This window comes from Netta rufina (genome assembly GCF_964035555.1).
Source record: "Netta rufina genome assembly, chromosome: 6".
Taxonomy (NCBI): Eukaryota; Metazoa; Chordata; class Aves; order Anseriformes; family Anatidae; genus Netta; species Netta rufina.
The window spans coordinates 8,665,517-8,686,021 of NC_140129.1; the positions used below are offsets into that span (position 1 = coordinate 8,665,517).

The 20,505-nt window shown below is 51.8% G+C and overlaps 1 protein-coding gene across 1 annotated transcript in view; it reads right to left on the minus strand.

Annotated features, from left to right (window-relative positions):
• ERBB4 (erb-b2 receptor tyrosine kinase 4) overlaps window positions 1-14,008 on the minus strand; it is a gene marked incomplete at both ends in the record, with an annotated part of 561,535 nt that extends 547,527 nt beyond the window's left edge. Inside the window, one exon of the mRNA XM_084289162.1 lies at window positions 13,918-14,008. Within this exon, the coding sequence (XP_084145288.1) occupies window positions 13,918-14,008 (91 nt within the window). The remainder of the gene's footprint in view (window positions 1-13,917) is intronic.
• Between the last annotated feature and the right edge of the window lie 6,497 nt (window positions 14,009-20,505).

The following is a 20,505-nucleotide window of genomic DNA, read 5'->3' on the forward strand; positions in this document are numbered from 1 at the left end:
GCATGCGTAATTATTAACAATATGCTTAACATTTGATTTTAAGTGTCACATTATTATGAATTAATTTAACATTCATTAGAGCCGCTCTGATCATAATGAATTCGTTTGCCAATTGCTGCGCCTTCAGATAAGGCTCCCGCAGTTCCGCCGGAGCCCAGTTGTTGAGCGATAATTAACAAACGCTCAACAATGGAGGGCTACAAGAGGAGATAGGTAACAAAAACAGGGTTCTGACCTGCCAAAAACACTGTAGAGCCCCAAATAAATAAATAATAAAGATCTGGGAGACATAAAAAACCTCTTCTGCTCCTTTCCGGGGGCCCAGCAGGACGCCAAGTTGGGAGAGGGTGAGGAAGAGCGGGGCTCTCAGGTCACAGCGACAGGACGGCCGTAAGCAGCATCCCTCCAGTACCAGCCCTGTGTGCTCACCCTGCACTCCCTGCAAATTGCCACCACGCCACGTCTGAAGTCTCCCACCAGGTAAAGCAGCACGATACCCTGCGTTACGAGAAAAACACTCGGTGGGAAGAAATGAGAGGCAGCCCCAGCGATAACAGCTTATTGTGAGCGCGCATTAACTAATGCTGAACTGTAATAAAACACTTCCAGAAGTGCACGTGGCATCCCCAGGAATGCTAAATGGCTTCATTATTTTCCACTGCTTACAGACCGAGTAACGAAGGAATTCACAACAAAGAGCTGCTGCAAGGAAGCACTGCCCCACAAGGGAACAGAAGCAGAGGGGGCTGGCTTGTACCGCACACCTTGCGGTCTCCTGCGCCTGGGAAAGCTCAGGAAGGAAGGTTAAACACCACTTCTAGCACTGGGGCTGCCTGCAGGTGAAATCTGCGGGTTGGTGGGTGCACACATTATTTCTGTAACCACCTGCTGCAGACCAGAGCACTGGTGCATGTTCCCACCCCTGCTGCGTCCTCGCATCCACCTCAATGTGCAGCACAGGGAAGTGATGGTGCTGGTGCTGCTTCTCCTCCTGCCTCCCTGTCCCCAGCCCCCAGCACCTTTTTCCTTCTGTCCCAGCAAGACAAACAGCCAGGAGCATCCAGACAGGCAGAGGGGAGGCACCTGCTGACACAAAGCCAGTGCAGAATAACCCTGGCAAAGTAAGATTTTCTCCCTCAGTGCCTCTTGGGAACTTCATAAACAATAATCAAATGCTCCAAAGAGAAAGTAAGGAAGAAAGCCAGCCACAGATTTAACAGAGTTTTGCAAGAAAACGTACAGAAGTACGTGTCCCATCAGTCTGTCTTCCACCAGCTCTCTTAAATGCCTTTTATTTTTTCCCCTTTAGTGTGTTAACTACTTCAATTTGCAAGAACGCTTCCACTTTATTTTAACTTCCTAATAAAACGTGACAACTCCAGGAAATAAAAAATAGATTGCAGCAAAGCAGCCTGACCACACCGTGCCTCCCTATTGTGAAAACCTTTCTTTATTTTTCCATTAAAATATTTAAGCCTTCCAAGCCTCTGTCTTTTGCCAATCAAGAGCTCTGCTAATACAGTTTCAGGCAGCAAGAGAAAGCCGGGGACCGTACTTCATGCTCTGCGGGCTGAATAGCTCGGAGTAACACAGGCAACACGCCGCCTGCAAGAACAGCCAGCGAAACTTCAATCTCTCGCAGGCAGCCTGTTCCCTGCGAGTACGAGGGCGACTGCAAGCCAAGGTCAATTCTTTGCTTTAATTCCCTTCTTTCTCCTTTTTTTCAAGGCATGGGAAGAGAGCTTAGTTATTTCTGCATGGATGCAAGGTGAATGAGGCTGTCGCTTCTCATTGCGGTGCTATTTATTACAGGTCGCTGACATAATACAGCTTTTTTTCCCCCCCCCCCCTCCCTCCAACACCAGAAAAAAAAAAAAAAGCAGCGGAGAGAGTTCTTCAGCATTGTCTCACTTACCGGCTTCTTTGAAGGGAATATATGAGCAGGTTTTATTTATTTATATAGTGATCTGACAACCCTGATGCATCAGCGTGTTTTCAGAGGCCTCCTGCTGAAGGAGGCGAGTCACTACCCCGTCATTATCAGGTTTAAGAAGCCGCACGCATAATGAAACGTAATAAAAGAAAGGAGCGCGCCGGGGGAAGGAACTGCAAGATTAACAGGAGGCACCAACAAAGAAAGGGAAATTTACCCTGAAATCAAAGGGGAGGCGGGGGGAGCTTTGCAGGCTCGCTCCTGCATTAACCAGGCTGATAATAGGGAAAGAAAGAGGGCAATAGGGGATTGGGTTCCTGTCCCTCCAACCACCTTGGCTGCAGCAGGAGACCGCTTCCCGAAAGCCTGCCTGCTGCAAGGGCCGGCTCCGGCCTCTCATCAGCAGTTCCTCCCAATTTAACTCATAGTTTCAGATGAAAAGATTTTATAGATCTCTGTTCTGTCCTGAGATGAGTTTGCCTAGAGCTCCGAGCAATAAATTGATGATAAATCAATTCTCCTGATCTGAGCCTTGGAGCCCGCTTCTCTTTTCCCACACAGTGCCGAGAGCTGCGTGTAAAGCACATCCCTTGTCCTTAAAGGCAGGCTAATGCCTTGAAGAGATTCAGGAATACCCACACTCTGTTTCCAGGCCACTAATGGCACGCCAGGACTACCTTAGGAAAAGAATACCAAGCATTAACAATCACATCTAATACTTCATTTCCCAGCCAGAACGGAAGGTAAGCAAGCCCACGCCCGCAGCTGGGAGCTGCGGCGGTGATTTCGGAGGAGGCAGAGGCAGGGACTGGCACATTAACATGAGAAGTCTCTCCCTACAGCTCCCAGCTTTCAGCCCTTCCAGTGATAATACAGGCTGCATAATTTACACAGCACGGTTTTTTATCCTTTCCTATGCAGAGATTCTTTCCCAGTTTATACCCTTCCTCACTGGGCCACCAGCCTGAAGCGAGGCTGTGGACCAGAACTCATACCTCTGGAGAGCTTGTGAGTCTTCAAGACCATTTCCCCATCCTCGGGACTCCCTCATCGGCCACCACCAGCCATGTCTACAGGCTCTCAGCAGCCCAGCAGCACCAGTGTCCCACTGGGGAGCCACCAGCTGCTGTCACACATCCCCTGCCAAGGCCCCATCCCCTCCAGAGCAGGGCAGGAGGATGGGTTTCTACACAGAGAAATGAAGAAAACCAGTCCCTTGCATCAGATTTCGGAAATACCCTGTTTGTCTCGTAAAGCACCTGCACAGTATCTATAGATGTATGCGTGTGTCAGCAGTTCCTGCAGAGCAGCTGGTGCACGGGGTGCTCAGGCAGACCTGAGCCAGGCTCACACATCCCAGCACTGCTCCCACCTGCCCTGTGTTTCAGCAGCAAACCTTCACCAGCACTCTGGGCTTGCAAACTGTGCTTCTCTGATGCCATCTCCTTCACCCCCTGCGGACACACGATCATCAGAGCCACTGCGAACACACAAGGAAGCGTTTGTGAGCTCTGGCTTTTATGCACACCAAGCCAGAACCATGCAAATCCTGCGCACAGCAACCTGCGACTCCCTGCGAGTCCTCCCCCGAACCTCCCCCGGCTGCCAGCCCAAACGAAGTAAATGGCAGGCTGGCATAAACAAACAGAATTACCTTTGGAAAGGCAACCCACGGCTTAAAGCCAGCCTTGCAGATAACATCTGTAGTGCTGCCTGCACGGAGGGAGCCGGGCGGTAACTCATTTTGGTCCCGCAAAGGCAGAATCAATAAGCCACAAGGAAGGCCGAGCCTTGCTGTTTACATTTCAAATTAAAAGGACAGCAGCTTGCAAGTGTGACTTGGGGACGGCACAGGGTTGCAGCTTGGATTTTCAGCGGGCCAAGTGGTGCAGGAGAGCAGCACCTGCAACCCAACAGCACCCAGGAAGCACCGAGGGATGCTGTGGGGGAAATCACATCCCAAAGCGACTGCCAGGGAAAACTGAGACTTGTTTATACACCACCAAGCAAAAAAACCTTGCTCACTGCAGCTTCAGGCTCGGAGCTTTTCACCGATTTCACAGCAGTTGTGTTCATGCAGTGTGGGAGGGGAAGGCTGCTTTCTAGTCCAGGCTCTCTCCCAGTCCCACATGCATTTGCTCTCCTTTCCACCACGTCCCAAGCTGTGAAATTAATATGCACAGAGGACATAAACCTCTCGCTCGGGAATAAAAAGCGACCTTAAAACGCTCCTGCTTAATCCTTCCTGGGCCGCAGCGCTGCTCTGGGAGAAGCCAGCTTTGGGCAGGAGGCTTTCACCTTCCTGAAGGTCTCCTCCTGCCCTGCTCCGTGGGCATCAGCGTTTCCCTCGGCCCAGCCAGGAGATGCACAAGCACCTGCCTTAGGCTAAAGGCATGGACGAGCACCCCTCCCTGGAAGCAGTGCCAAATTCTGATCACAGATCATCCCTGCTCATCTCAGGGGGCTAAAGCATGCACACATGGGCCAGTTACATGACTCACACCCGACAAACACGAAAACCAAATAACTCAAGTGCTCATACACAGCTCAAACAGCCGATTCCGCAGTGACAAAAGCATCACATTACTTTCTTTTTAAATAAGTAAAGTCCTGAACAATAAGTTACACGTCCAGTAGCAGGTCTTACGCCTGTGCCTATGTAGTAAATTTAAGACACACGCCCTTCGGGGCCTTTTTAAACAAGCATCACAGATTCAGACCACAATGCCAAGGTGAAAGCAAAACCCCAAAGGCACCAGACACCAGGAGAGTCAAATGCTTCTTTGGGCTTTGCCCCCTGCTTGTGCAACCATGGCTGTGCCCCCTCACTCCTCGGCATCTCTGATTTTTCTTTTGCTCTTTGGTTTTAAGCTTAGAAGCCTTTGGCACACGGGCTTTCTGTCCCTTGCCTCCAGCATTTCAGTGAAGAGAAGGGCACAAGGCTTGTTGGGGAGGACACCTCTGTTAGAGGAAGGTGAGAAGGCGTGACACAAGGCGGCCATGTCCAGAAAGCTGCCTTTTCTGCCATGAATATTCAGAACCCAATTTGCAGAATTGGTTAATTTTGCATGCAAATGGACAGTTACACATCTAACTGACCATTTGTGCAAGCAATTACACGCGCGATTACCTGATTGCGTAATTGTGTGGGCCTAATTTTGAAACTGGGTCTTACATTTTCTGTTGAACACGAGTGTATTTAATAGATAGATATTGACTACTTTCGAAGCAAAATCACGAGGACCTACTGACTCAAAACCAAATATTGACGAAATACATTCAAGCGTGTCTTTACCCAAAGCCTATCCTATCATGTCGCACGGGCACGGAGCAGCACACGCCTGACAAACTGAGCTGCAAACATCTCTGCAGAAACTTCTGGGCCTTCACATTGGGACTGCCAGCAAAATACAAATCCAACATCTGGACGCGTATCTGTACAAGCAAGTACCTTCATCCAAAGCACTGGGAAGTTTCTTGCTGTGGGTAATCTTTTCCGTGGAAGACTTGTTCTTGGGCATTCCTGCTGCTTCGGTAGTATTTGAGAAGAGAAATTCAAGTAAAACCACATTAAAAGAAGCCTCCCATTAGCTGTGGGGGTCAGCAACTCATGAGCGTTGTTTCAACAGGTGACCCCTGAAGATCAGGCAAAATTCAGGCTTGGAATTATTACTTGTCATGCTTTTTTTTTTTCTTTGCATGTGATCTGAGTGGTTAACATCCCAGGCCTTTGCATTGCTGACCCCTAAGGAAAGGTTTCCATGCAAACTTAATTATCCTCAAGTATTTCCAGCCAACGTAAGGAGTACTTTTCTTTCATGGAATAATCCTGAAGACCACCAATTTTCTCGTGAATGTCATCCACAACTCTCTATTTTACATGTCAAGCACAAGCTCTTTAAGATTAGCTGTCAGAGGCCTCCTGTTTTGGCCAAATATCAATTTTCTGTGTGGATGATGCATTAAATTTAAGACGCTCATTGCTACTGCAGGCAAAGCAATATAGCAATTACTAGGCTATTTCTGGCTTACAAATCCATAAGTAATCATATCGTTGGAAACCCAAACTTGGTGGGAAAGAAATGAAGTAGAGCGTTAAAAACAAAGCCTAACGCCGGCTCAGTAATTGCCAGCTCCCTCGGGATGCGTGGTGGTGAAAAGAAAAGCACCAGACCTGGTGTCACGGTCCTCAAGCCACACGTGTGTTTGCTGAAGCCTGAGAGGTTTAAAAAATAAAAAATAAAAATAAAAAGTGACTAATACTTTCTAGCCTGTATTTATGCCATCACACCTGTATTTAGGCTAGAGAGAAAATCGGTGGGACGGCAACAGGAGGAGATGTAACACAGCTGGCGGGGAAGGCAGAGATGGCCAGGGGATGGCTGCACGTGGTTTGCACCCACCAGCCCAGGGTTGGGCTCACACCACCCGTGCTGGCGCTTTTTTTGCCATCCCACTCATTGCTGCTGCCCCTCCAAGCTTAGTATCCCAAAGCCTTCAGGTTTTTAGGACCACTGAGCTCAACGGCAGCAATGCAGACCATGAACTACGACCTCTCCAGGACAAAGTGTGCTGACCTTCCTGGTACTCCAGCACCGTTCTTCGGGAAACCCAGGCAGGTCTCTTCCAGCTACAGCCTGAAGATGTCATTTCTGAGTAAAGGCAGCATGCTTTAAAGCCACGCAGACGTTTGCAGAAGAAGGGCTTTCTTTGGAGGGCTTGCTCCTTTGTGCACCCTTCCCTGCTGCTTCGGTTCCTGCCTCTTACATTTATTTCTCTTGCACCTCCGCAAGCCGCTGATGCCCTGTATTGCCTGGTGCCCCGATACATACAGCCTGCTAACAGAAGGCTGCTGTGATCTGAGAAGTGAAATTGTTCCAGCACCTTGTGCTCTTGACTCCTGAAAATAAGCCTTATCTCACCGGGCATAGTAAGACTTTGAGCCTGTGCCACCTGATAAGCACGGGTCTTATTCCAGATATTCCTAGAAATGCAGGAGTGCTCGCGTTCATCCAAGTTCTCAGAGAATTTCAGCAGAAATGAGGTTAAGAAAACACAAGGTTCAGTGATGCTAGGTGTGATCTGTGAGAGGGAGATGGGATCCCACACCACCGCAGCACTTTGGCCCACACATCAGCACTGTAGGCAGCACACATCCATCCCTGCTCCCTGCCCAGCACCGCCCCAGCACTCTGACCCACCACCAAACACCATCACATGCCAGGAAACCCTGGCACCATCAAGGCTCAGGACCCACAAGGCGAACCCTTAAGCTGGCCCCAGCAGATCAAGCAAGCAGACCTACACCCAGCACACGCTACCCAATGCGAAAGTTCCCTGGTTGCAGGAAGGAGCCAAAAAATCAATGAGCCAAAAAGAAGCTCTTGCAAGTAGCAATGCCATGAATGTACCAGCAGCTGATGTCATTTTGTCACATCACTGCATCAGTCAGGCTAGACCCAAAACAACAAATGGGAACGAGCATTGCAGCAGTTCCCACATAGCCTTGGACAACGTGGACACAGGAAAAGCCCAGGGCAGACACGGGTAGGGCCAAAAAGCTTTTACTCAAAGGGACAGGACCAGGCTGGGATAGACAGGCCCTACAGAACCCACACACCACAGGACAGCCCCTGCTTGGAGAGGGTCACTAGTTATAATGCCTCCTCCCACCCCATTTCTGTGGGCCTTCGGCATAGCTGAGATGATTCAAGCTGACAACAGAAGTTTGGCAGGATCACTTTCCAGTACTAAAGGACACCCACCCGGTAATTGCTCTACTGTAGCACGAGGCATAACCCACGTATTTTAATGCCTTAACCACACATCGGGGCAGCAGGCAGACTACAGCTCTTAGGCTCCTAATAAACCCAGGTTTCCATCCCCAAAGTCACCAGCAATGCTTGCCAGACACTGGAAAGCCACGAGACAACCGGCCCCTGCATTAAATCCCGTGAACGAGTTCAACACCGTGGGCTACAAGAACAGTAATTCTTGGACTCTCCCCCTCCTGTTTCTTAAGCTACAGGAGCTTTGACTCCTCTTCGCTTTTATTCCCCTCTGGGAGGATGAGATTCACACAGCCCCGAGATTTTAGGATAAAATTAACACCGAGAAACTTGCAGCCAACAACGCTGCGTGAATTGATTTGTAAATCTTCCAAAACGAGACGGGAGAAAAAAAAAACACACACCATATTCTCCTACTGTCCCCAATCCTTTGTTACTACAAGAACATAACCGCTCATAAGAGGCTATTTGAGAAGCTGCTGTATCAAGGGCTCCAGCTGCACACCGAGACCCTCAGGCAGCCAAAAAGACGCGGTACAGACCTGATTTCAACTCCTTTCTGGGGTGCTGGACCAAGGAACAGCAAACAAAGCACCCCTGCCCTTCTCAGAAACTCCCAAAAAGAAAAATCCCACCTGCACTGCATGCACCCCATTAACACCACAGCAGCTGCACCTTACAGCGCGGCGTAACGAGCTTTCACAGCAGCACTGGATGCACTGCTAGGAGCAAACCCAGCCCCTGACCTCAGGTGTGTCTGGCAGCGCCGGGACAATTAAAGTGCTGCAAAAGTTACAGCCACTCCTCGGACTTGAATAATGTCGTATTTTTCTAATATGACCTTCCCAGCAGAATATACAGCCCTGGATGATGACACCAGGGCTGCGTGGCTGTGCGAGCTGGTCCTGGCTTTGGCCACATTACCCGGGAGCACCCAAACATGCGTGATTTTAAGGGCTGCTTTAAAATCTGTAAACCAAAGAGGTGGCCCCGTGCTGTGAAGCATGGAGAGAAACCCGCAGCGATGCGGGTGCGCCGGCACGAAGGACGGGCTCGAGGAACAGACAAAAGGAGAGATGTTGACTTTGGCTTCCCATTGACTTTGAAATTTTTCGTTTTCTTGGAAAATTTCAGACCCCTGCTTGCCAAGCAGAAGCAGCCGCACACCACGTTGCTCGAGATTTGGTTTCTGCCGCTCGCGACGAGCTAATTCGGGCAGCAATCACTGCGATACGTACAGACAGAGTAACACGGGTGGCTTTCAAATAAAGCAGCCACATACATTATTTTTGCCTCCTTCCTACACAATTCCATGGCTTTTTCCATACTCTCCCGTGCATACATCCTCTAAGCATTATTAATAGCTACCAAAGAATATTATCTGCCTACCAATCACTTCAGCTTCCTACTTAATGGCAAGCACATTTTTAGAGCATCAAATATATCAACGGGGACAATGGTTGCTAAATTTGAAGTCAACAACAACTGGAAAACGCTCGCTGCTTCACTGATATTTTTATGCGCTACAGAAATATCTCTTGAAATAAATGAGCCCCTTTTTTTTTTTTTTTTTTTTTTACCCTTTCAAAGAGATAATAAAATAATGCTGAATTCTAAATACTGTCACATATCCTTAGCAAACAGAAATTCAAATTTAGATCTATACATTTTTGCTGCCAAAGGTAATGAGCAAAAATATCCACAGGGCAACTCTGCAGAGAGGATCAGGGATTTTGGAGTTGTAGCTGGATGGCGGCGGCAGCACAACGGATAAAGAGTCGCCAGCACATGGAAGCTCTTGGGAAAGGGGTTAAAGCAAAGAAACTCTCAGGAACGCTTACCCCTGCATCTCTCTCTGGCTGCTACACTAACCTTAAAGATTTCCGAAATACTCTATTAGTGTACTAACCATGCTCCATAAACTTTTACGCCCAAGACGTTCGATATTTCAGTGTAATTTAAATTAATGGAAATTGAACATTAGGATGGGTATCAAGTTAAGCATGATGATATTTTCTTCCTGTCCGTGTGCCAGAGCAGCTCCATCCTGAAGGTCCTGGGAAGACCAGATGGGAATGTGTGGGAACACCGCTTGGAAAGGAGCAGCGGGAGCCACGCCACGCTCCCGGTATCAGTGGGATGTGGGCACATCCTGGAGCTTTGCACCGTGCCCCAACCTTCAGGACCCTGTCCTGCAATGGGCAGCAAGGAAATCCCCTAAATGCCATGCTGCACGTGTACCCCATGGCCACACACCCCTATTTCTGGGAGAAAACTTCCCGAGCCAGTCCTCAGGACCCACGTACAGCCAGCTGGGTTTTGGGAGATGCCTACAGAAGGCACATCAGCATGCGACAAGAGCATGGGACACATTCCTGGTTTATTAGGAAAAATTTAAGGATGACCAAGTTATAAATGCCTCCTCGGGTACTGTACACCCAGCTGCACAGACATCAGGAGAAAGAGGAAACAAAATCAGTATGTTTTAGAAATCTCTGGCATTGACCTTAAAGAAAGCAGATACGGTGACTGAACGTTTTGTATAGCTCAGAGAACTGCATCTGCTGAAACTCAGGTGCTTGCTTTCCCGCTGTTTACTTCATTTGCCCATCCACTGCTCTGGCAGGAGCTAGATTCGATAGGCTTCAGAGATGGAAACAAAGAGCAGGTACCGCTGGAAAGCACAAACACACGTCGAAATCCTTACAGTTAGCATTTCCACTGTCGTATTTTAATTCTGGTTTTCTGACAGTGCCATTCGTACGTGCCTCTGTGGTTTGAATTACAGGCTTGGCTGCCCCAATGCCTGCCAGCGTGAGACCCCTGGTATCACCAACGCACACGTGAATGTTCATCTGCCCTGGACTCTGCATCCCATTTACGCAGTAGGGAGAGTTTTCCTGGCAGGCTGAGGGAAAAAAAAAAAAAAAAAAAAAAAAGGAGATATATATATATATAGCAGCTGTTCAAAGACTTCAGGAGGCTTGGCATCTGCCCGTGTGCCCAGCAGAGGTGCCGAAACGAGACCGCTCATTTATCACGTGGGCACGCAGGGAAGCTGCCACGGAGCACAGCCTATACGCAGCTCCTGCAAACTGAGGAGTTCCTGAACAAACATCACCTGAAGCTGCCGAAACGATGAATCTTCCTGGCAGAGCCCGGTCCTCCTGTGGGATAATTCGGCTGCGTGGGCACGCAAAGCCCAGCAGCAGCCTGTGCGTGTGTGCAGCAGGAGAAGCTTTGAGTCAACAAAAACAAGGGCCCGTTGTACGTGCCAGGGGTGCAGCCTGGCAGGGCTCACCTCCTGCAGAGAGGGCTCCTCGTGGTGCCACAGCACCTGCCCTTCCAGCAAAGGACCACTTCAAGCATTTAAAAAGGAAAAGGAGGAAGAAAAAGCTATACCCTCCTTTTGAGCAAGTGCATGCGTTTTTATTGCCCTTTCCTAGCTTGCCCCAGGAGTTATTACACCACTAAGAGCTCGCACTTGATGTGAACTTGCCCGCCCTCAGCAGCCAGACACCAGTCTGGTTCCAACTTACAGGGCAGTTCACGTCCCCTAGGATAAAACCCACCATCCTCACAGCCACCTGAGCTCCCTTTCCCACGTACTCAAAGCACTGCGCAGTCATTGAATTATCCTCCCAGCTCGGAGCTATGCTTTCCATGGGCGGTGGGGATGTGGCCCCAAGGGATACCCGGTTCCCTGAGCCCCCTACTCCATGCTGAGCCCCCCAGAGGGAATCTGGGGGGAATCAGGGCCGGGAAATCCCATCTCCAACTCCGGGCTGCGTGTCCCGCTGCCGGGGAGCTCCTGGGGGCTGCTGCCACCTAGAGCTGCTCGCACGGCACGGCTGCGGGCACGCTGCCCCGCGCACCCCACAGCACCCCACAGCACCCTATTACAAAGTTTGGCCACCCATACAAGCGGCTCTGTGTCACCAACAGTGACTTTTGGGGGAATTTTTCCACAAACCCATTGAACACATGCATGCTGCCAAACAGGTTGTGCTTTCTAGGCGCAACTGAGCTTGCTGTGGTTTGCTTAGATTTACTCAACTAAAAAATAATGGCAATTCTAGCATCCCCTAAAAACTAGAAGGGGAGCACTGCTTCTGAGCAGAGACAGGGCTTCTCCCTTTGCCAGCTGCTACTGCCAAGTCTCATTCCGCTCACTCGTAGGCATGTATTTCAGGTCCTTATTACTGTTTTCATGTTAATTACCAGCACGGCTCTTAGTGCCAGCATCCGTACACATATACATCAATTACCATCTCCTTAAAAAGAAAAGAAAAAAAAAGTCACGAGGAGGTCAGCGGGGCACTCTGCGGTGCCGGCGAGGCGGGCGCACGCGGGCAGGCTGCACGGCTGCCGGTTGTGTCCCCAGTCCCCAGGGATGCCCCGAACGGTGGGGCCGGACCCAATGTCCTGCGGTGAGCAGCACTGGATGGCAGCACCCTCGGGGGACACCTGGGGATAGTGCCAGCTTGGCCTGGCCACCACGCAGGGACCCCACAGAGCGGGGACCCCCCAGCATGACGCAGGGTCCCCACAGCGTCCCGCGGGACGTCCCCTGTGCAGGGACCGAGGCAGCCAGCGGCAGCGTGGGGCTGGAGCTCCCAGTCAGCGCTTATCGTGCCTCCGCAAAGGCACTCGGAGCTCAGCCTAATTTTAACCTCCGGACAGACATCGCGGCGGACGGGGCGGGAGGGGTGCCAGGAGGGCGGCTGCACCTCACCGAGGGCACACGCGAGGAGCAGCGGCTCCAAATTAAAGCCTGCACACGCACCAGCCCGAACGGGCTGAGGGGGGAGAGGAGGAAAAATAAAATAAAATAAAATAAAATAGTGCACTGCCAAAATATTTGAAGTACAATTAATTTCTCAGAGCAGTTGAATACTTCAAACGGCGCTAAGTTAATTTGGCTGTAATTATTTAACGACTCAACAGCCCCATATATCAGAAAAAGGAGTTAATTTATCAGCTATTTCCACGCAGAACAAAGACTCGCCAGCTTCCAGGTAACAGCCCAAGCTGTTTGGCTCACGTGACCCCAAGCTGTGCGCTGCAAACATTATATGCCCAAGCACGGAGAGAGCAGAAATTGGAAAAAAAACATGTATTCACGCCTTGGCCGACAGACTTGGGAGAAGGAAATGAAAAGTTTGGGTGAGAGCAGTGGTCCTCATCTCCCTCGATGCGCTGAAAACACAGGCGGCAGCCAGAGCCCCATCCTCGGGCCCCCGAAAGCTGGTGGAGCCCAGATTTTTGGGGGGCTCCTAAACGCTCCCAGATCGAAGCTCACCTGTCCAGCCCACGCTGCTGTTTTGGCTAGCACCGAGCAGCATGAGCCAAGCCTTACAAGCTGCTGTCACCCCGAGCAGCAGCCCTGAGCCCCTTGCCGTGCCGAGGGTCACGCCAGCCCTGGCATCCCTGCGGACGGGGCGGCTTTTTGCGCGGCGCAGGGACCGGAGGCTGTGCCGTGACCGGGATCCTGGCAGCCGAGCTCGCCCGGCTCGATGCTGTCTGCCTTTGGTGGGGTGTAAATCCAGCAGGGCTCGCTCGGAGCGGGAAGTCCTGGGAAAGGGGATGGGGAAAACGGGAGAGGAGCAAGGTAGCGGGTCAGGGGCTGAGGGAGGAAAGCCAGAGCGGGGCTTGGGGAAGCAGGCACGCAGCGCTCCTCCAGCTGGGGTTTCCCCGTTTAACACCACGGGAAAAAAAAAGCAAAAAAGAAAAAAAAAAAAAAAAAGACAGAGAAAAAGAGCAAGAGAAGAGGAAAGCAGCCTCCAGCCCCTGCCGATCTGAGGAACTGGGAAGCGATCGCGGGCAGGGAGGCGAGGGCCGGCCGCTTACATAAAGCCGAGCCCGGCGTGCGCCCTCAGCGCCCCGCGCCCGCCCGGCGGGCCGAAATTCCACAAAACCCCCCAAAAACAACCATAATTTCCCCCAGATCCCCCCCCCCAACCCCAACGACGGCCGGGACACCCCGCGGCACAGGGCGGACAGCGCGAACCGGGGGCCGAGCCGCGGGGTCCCCTCAGCGCGCTGCGCCCCCTCGGCTCGGGGCGAGCCCCCCCCGTCTCTACAGCCCCCCGGAGCGGCACCCCACAGCCTGGCCGGGGGGGGCTGGGAGCCTGGCTGCGCCGCTAAGTTTGGGAGCTCCCCTCCAGCCCCCGCAAACAGCCCGCAAACACCCACCTGCCTGCGCCGCAGCCGCCCGCGGAGCCCCGGCGGCCGCCGCCAGCACGCAGCAGCTCCACCACAGCAGCCCCCCGGCCGCCGCCGGCATCGCGCCGCCGCCTCCTCCTCCTCCTCCTCCTCCTCCTTCCTCCTCCTCCTCCTCCTCCTCCTCCTCCTTCAGCACCGCCTCAGCCTCAGCCTCGCCGCCATCCCCCGCGCAGCCTCCCCAAAAGTTGGCCCCGGCCCCTCCGCCGCCGCCGCCGCCGCCGCCGCCGCCCCCAGCGCCGCCCCTCCGCGGCCCGACGGGGCGGCCGCCGCTGCGGGACGCGCGGAGCGGAGCGCACCGAGAGCGCCGGCGGCAGCAGCAGCAGCAGCAGCAGGAGGAGGAGGAGGAGGAGGAGGACGGCGAGGAGGAGGAGGAAGGAGGAGGAGGAGGTAGAGAGGAGGAGGAGCGGTGGCGGCGGGACGGAGCTTTGGGGGGGGAGAGGGGGGGATCTGACATCCCCCCCCCCCCCCTCCCCAAGCCGCCGGTGTGCAATAGGGGCGCCCCGGCTAAAAGGGCTGGGAGGCGGCTGCGGGGTGAGGGGGGACTCGCCCTGCACCTGCTGTGGTCCCAGAGCACGGGCAACCCCTGTGGAGATGCTCGGAGCCCCCCCACGCTCGCATCGGGCCCGCTGCCCGGCCAGTGTCCCCCAGGAATTGCTGCCACCCTCCCTGCGCGGCCTCGTCGCCAGCCAAACCCCGCAGCCATCCCCAGCGCTTTCCCCAACCTCGCAGCTGGAAAAAAACCGAGCGGGACCCCGCCGAGGAGCGGCTGCGGGGTGCTGGCAGCCCCCAGCCCCCCAGCACTTGCAGCTCAACCACGGTTTGGGGCAGCGCAGCCCGGAGCCAGCGTCTTGCCCTAACCCCGCTCGCCCTGGGACGCATTGCTGGGGCTGCAAGGTGCAGCTCGCACACCGACGGCTCCTTCCAGACCGCCCCGGGTGCGTTAATGACCAATGCTCGCTATGCAAACCTTGTCATGCCGAGCAGTTTTTGCGCTGCCCATCCTGACCTCATGTTTATTTATTGCAGGAGCTCTTTCTCCGAACCTCGCCTGGGCTCCCTCACCGTAAGCCTGTTAGCGGGGGGCTCCCGAAAGCAGCCGGCTGAGAAATTGCAGCTTTACGGCGCGGCTCCGTTTGGTGGCCGGGGTGTCCTTAAGCCCCAAATATTCTCTCGCCACAGGAGTTTTCTCCGTGTGATTTAATATTGAGCAACAGTGGCATCCGGTGGGCAGCGGGCTGCCTCCCGAGCAGCTGGCAGCAGCACGCTCCCTCTGGTTCGTCGCACGCTTTCTCTAGGTGCTTATTAAATACAAGTTCCACTTTTATCCCAATTTCAAGGTCTTTCTCACCCAAAAGCTCACACGCTCCTGCCTGTCTGAAACATCTCCCCCCGCTCCACATAATTCCCTTTTATTGCGCTCCTGTAGCTTTTGCTAATTGTTCACGGGATGACATTTTTTCCTAAAGTAATATTCTTGAGAGGTTAAATTAAAAAGGGGCTATAAATGATTTCAAAGACCAATGGTAATTAATAAAAATGAAGCCATAATTGGGCAAATAATTGGGCAATATCTTTAAATGTGTATGCCTAAGGTCCTGCTTCCTAAATCCACATTTCATTTAGAGCAGCCTGGGATTTTTTTTTCTCCCCTGAAGGAGGGCAGGACACGAAGAACTGGATGGGAAATAGTGTGGGCAGTGGGGAAACCTCCAAAAGTCCTGAGGGATCAGCGACGGGAGGGCAGGGAGCTTGCTGCTGCCCCCTTCCCGTGCTGAGGTTTGGGGGGGGGCTGGTGGACACCTCGCTCCTGGAAGGCAGCACAGGGAGCCCACGGAGCACCACCTGAGCCCCGTGGCACCCCCAGGGAGCAGACGTTTAAGGGCAAGACGGTTACGCTGGAAAATAAAAATAGCAGCAATAAAAGTCTTTTGTGGCTCAGAGCATAAATCAGCCTTTTACTGCGTCCCCTTTTAGCGTGTTCAGCCACGGACATCTAGCTCAGGGGGGCTGCATCAGTTCGTCAGTACCTGTAAGAGGTCAGAGCACCGCATCCCCGGGTGCCACCCCGTGTCACTGCCCATGAGGAGGAGATTTACAGAAGGTGCCACGCTTTGGGAAGGAGAACACCGCAGAAACACACACTTCCCAACCCCCTGGCTTTGCACGTGCCCAAAGTGGCGCAGAGACACATCCTTGAGCCTTGCGGAAGGCACGAGGTAGCAAAACAAACACGCTGCACTGGGCCATGAGTTTGAGAGCGCAGAGCAGCTCCTGGAGACGTTTTGTGGAGTACACCTGAGTGGTACTTGGGTCAGGGCATCATCTTCTGCTCACCACTTGTTGCAATGTCAAGCGGCACAAAGAGGGCCACGCTGGTGAAAAACAGCACCAGCTCCAGAGGAGGAGGCAGGGTTCCTCTCCATCACGGGGCTGGAGGAGGACGTGTAAGTCACAGCAGCAAATTGTTCAGCTGCAAGCATGGGAGAGAACTTGTGCCTTGCACAGCAGCATCCTGTGTCGTCTAACAAAGCAGGCGTGTGGCAGCTGTGGGACAGAAACGCTCCTTGTCAGCCTCCTTGAACGAGGAGGGCTCAGCACCAGGCAGCACATGTGGGGCGGCGTGGGGCTGAAAGCGGGCAGCCTGCTGCAGACTACCAGACCCCCTCGAAGGAATGCAAGGCAGTTAATTATTGAGGGGTTTTAATAAGCGCAGGCCTTGTCCTTCACACACCAGGAAGCAGGACAATAAATTCAGGACCTACGCGCACATACCCGCATGAGCAGTGCCTTGAAGGCACATCGCCCTTGTGGATAACGGTGGCAAAAAAAAAAAACAAAAAAACAATAAAAACACAAAGTGGGAAGCGTGGCACCCCTCTGCTGGGGGAGGAAAGAAGCTCCCCCACTTGGCTGTTGTCCCCAGAGCCCACACGTGCGCCTCGAGGACCCACAAAGGGAGCAGTGTGGGGTCAGCTGTGCTCACAGGGCTTCGGAGATGATCTCACACCCCAAGGGGATGAGCAATACAGTGGCTGGTCGTCCCCAAACAATAGCTGCAGAGAAGAGGGAGAAGAAAAACTCCCCTAGAGCATGGGATGTATGCTGGGAACCTGAGACACGCCAGCCAGCTAGACCGTGGAAAAAATTATGCTAGTAGCATGAAATTTCAAAAGTAGTAGATAGCAAATACAACACAGGCTTAATAGCCATGTTTTCTGGAAGGACTCAGCTGAAGAAAGCATTTTAGGCCACGCTTGATTTTTAACGTTGTTTATATCACATTCACTGCAAGAGGATTCAAGTACACTCCCGGTTTTAAGGAGACCCAAAACAGGTCTACGAGGTCCTCTCTGAGTTAGGGCATCATGGTTTCTTTTTTTTTTTTTTCCCTCCTGCATGTGTAAGTCAGCTTGGGAGCCTGCTTTTACCAGCACCTCGCTCACACCTCACAGCTCCTCTCTGCTTCTCACCTCCATAAGAGATGCTGGCATTTTTTTATCCTTGTCCACATACAAAAAGTTGTGCTGGGGTTTTCCTCACACCAGGATCAAACGCAGCATCCTCTTATCTAGACCGTTCACGCATCCTCCTCTCCCACCCCTCCCTTGCCTGCTTCTTGAGCTTGATGGTGAGCCTGTGCTACTCACAGCCCTGCCAACTCCTTGCCCTTGCAGCCCAATGATTCCCTGCCATACTTCATGTCAAAAAAAAAAGAAAAGCCTTTTTTGTTCTTCAGAGTGCAGTATAGGCAATACAGAGGTCACCTACTTGACAACAGCAGAGCTTCTCCTTGCTCACTAGTTGGTGGATTGTGCTTCAGCCCGGTCCCAACACATCACTTTTGAAGTGATACATCGCAAGCATGTCAACATACTAACAGCATCTGTATTTGCTCAGGGGGGCCTCAATTTTGCAAGGCAACCAAAGCCAACACAAGCTGCAAGTCAGCGATTTGCAAGCCTGCTGCTCTCCACTGACAGGAGCGGGGCTGAGATTCCTCCTCTGGGGTCAAAGCACCCACTGTTCTCAGTGCATTCAGGATTGCACCTTGATCATATTAAAGGAGGGGATGACACCTAAAGGATACTCACCAATTCCCCAACGCACATTTGAAGCTCCCAGTCACTTATTTATGAAGTGTTCCGATGTTTTTTCCCCCTCATACAAAGTTTTCCTATGAAAAATTCATCTATACGGCACAGAACATGTCTATAAATAATAGACACCCCAGCTCACCTGCCTCTTTACATTTCTACGGGCAAGGTGAGCTCCACTTAGAGCACCGTAGAGGAAATTAACAACGGGGCACTATCAGCACAGGTTGCTGGTTGGGCACGATGTGCTGGGTGCTCACTGTCTCTATAGCAATCCCACAAAGAGGAGTTCTCCATTGTGCTTGAGGACAAGGGTGCTGCCAGGACCTCGGCAGCTGTATTGGCTCAGCATACCTACAGATGTCATCCTCATCGTCAAAAACCAGCTGCCAAAACCACTTCTCTCAAGTTTGGCCATAAAGATGTCCAGGACGAGGCGTTTGGTGGCTTCCAGGGAACCATCCCATTCGCTTATAGCAAGGCTGAGTTTAATTGCAGCAAAGAAGAGCTACCTTGACCAGCCCCATCCTTCTGGGCTGTTGTTCCAAGCAGTCCCATCAAGTCCTAATTTTTCACGTCATGAACCTGCTGAACACAATCAGCAGCAGTCCAACACCCAGCGGCGTCGCCAACCCCCCTGGGGAGGACCACAAAACGGGTTTATAGGTTTGCCATGGACGGTGCCATCAACGTGGCTGGGCTGACTTACACCGAGGCAAACGGGCAGCGAAGCCCGGCGGCAGCCTCGAGGTGCTGCTTAGCAGGCGGCTCACACGCGGGGTGCTTGCTCATGCAGAGCACCTCCACCGGCATCTTCCCGTCGCCCGAGCCCACCAGGAACCGCAGCACAAAGCCGAGGGGGATTTCGGCATGCCGCTGCCAAGGCCGTGGCAAAGCTTCCGCTGGCAGTCCAGGAGCAGGCACGAGGCCAGTGGGGCTCCTTGTCTGTAGGCAGCCGTGCAAATCCCCTCCCGAATTTCTTTAATTTCTTTTTTTTCCTGGAATCCAGCCATTTGAGAGGTGAATGCTCTCTTCTTGCACTGCCTTTTTTTTTTTTTTTTTTGAGGGCACTAGAAAAATAAAAGTTTTAGCAAACACTATGTACTACTTTTTATTATTATTATTTCACATCCTCTGCTGCTTGTCTGCTCATTTAGCAAGAAAAAAATAAAGAAGTGTGCTACTTCAGGCTATGCCAAAGGTCCCACCATCCTGACAACACCCAACAGAACAGATTTGGAACAAGCCATTACCAGAATTAGTCCTACTGCAGTTTGGGCCTCATCCTGTGCACAGAGATCCTGGCACATCCCTTAGAGAGATGCCGCCTTGTGCCTTATCCCCGACAAAGAGGAGAGGGAGGCGTACGACCACGGGTAATTCCGGCATCTTTTTTGCACTGACGAGGCTACCTGGTTGTTCTCAGAGGCGTTCTGTTTCTAGCAGGAACTTGTCAGCTACATTCTCATAAGGTAATGGATGGTCTGGTAACAAACCTTCCCGTGCTCACATGAAGAGGAACCCTGTCATTTAGCCTTTTTTTTTTTTTTTTTTTTAAACAAAAAAAATAAACAGCACACAACCTGAAAAGCTGACTACAGCAAAGCCAGCTGTGTGCATGTTGCTTTGGCAATGGAAAGAGGATGTTGGATTGACCGGCGGAGATGGTTTTCCAGCTCACATCATCTCTGACTTACTGTAGCCCCACTGAGATTGCCGCTAGCCACAGCCATGGACTCAGACCAAAGCAAATGAGCAATATCCTGCCCAGGACAATGAGGTGCTGCACATTTACCAACTATTTTATTATAATGCAGAGCCTATCACCTTTCTCCATGACTTTTCAGCTTAAAAATTTAACTCAAATTTAGTAACAGCAGTTTATTTCATCTCAACGGACAGACAACACGTGAGCCAGATTCCGAAGATTACACTTTTTCCTTTTTACAGCACAATTAGCAATGCCATCATTGGAAAATTGCCCAAGGTAAAAAACAACCAACCAAAAAAACCCCACCCAGATTTAGAATAAAACTCCCAAACTTGTTATGTTTCAACTCACCAAACCCTCCAGCCCAAACAATGTGCTCCGTGCCACTTTTTGCCAGGCAATAAAAAGGAGTGTTAAAATACTTAATAAATCATCCAAGGCAGTTGTGTTGCAGGCTGCATCTTAGAGCAAAGCAAGACCTCTAAACCCGCCAGTACCACCCTCCTCATTTCCTAATCAGCCAACCTTAATCATGTAAGAAGCGACTCGAGCCCAGACCTTACCTAACTACCCATCACACAACCCATTCACTTACAGCGCAATTTCTTGGAGGTTTTCTCCTTTATCTTCTACCACAAACCAGGCTCTGAGACCCCGACCGCACCAGTTTGCCAAAATGCAGCACGTGCCCGAAGCTCGGAGACACTTTCCTCCTCCGTGGTGAAATCCTGCCACAAATGCATCCATCTCTGC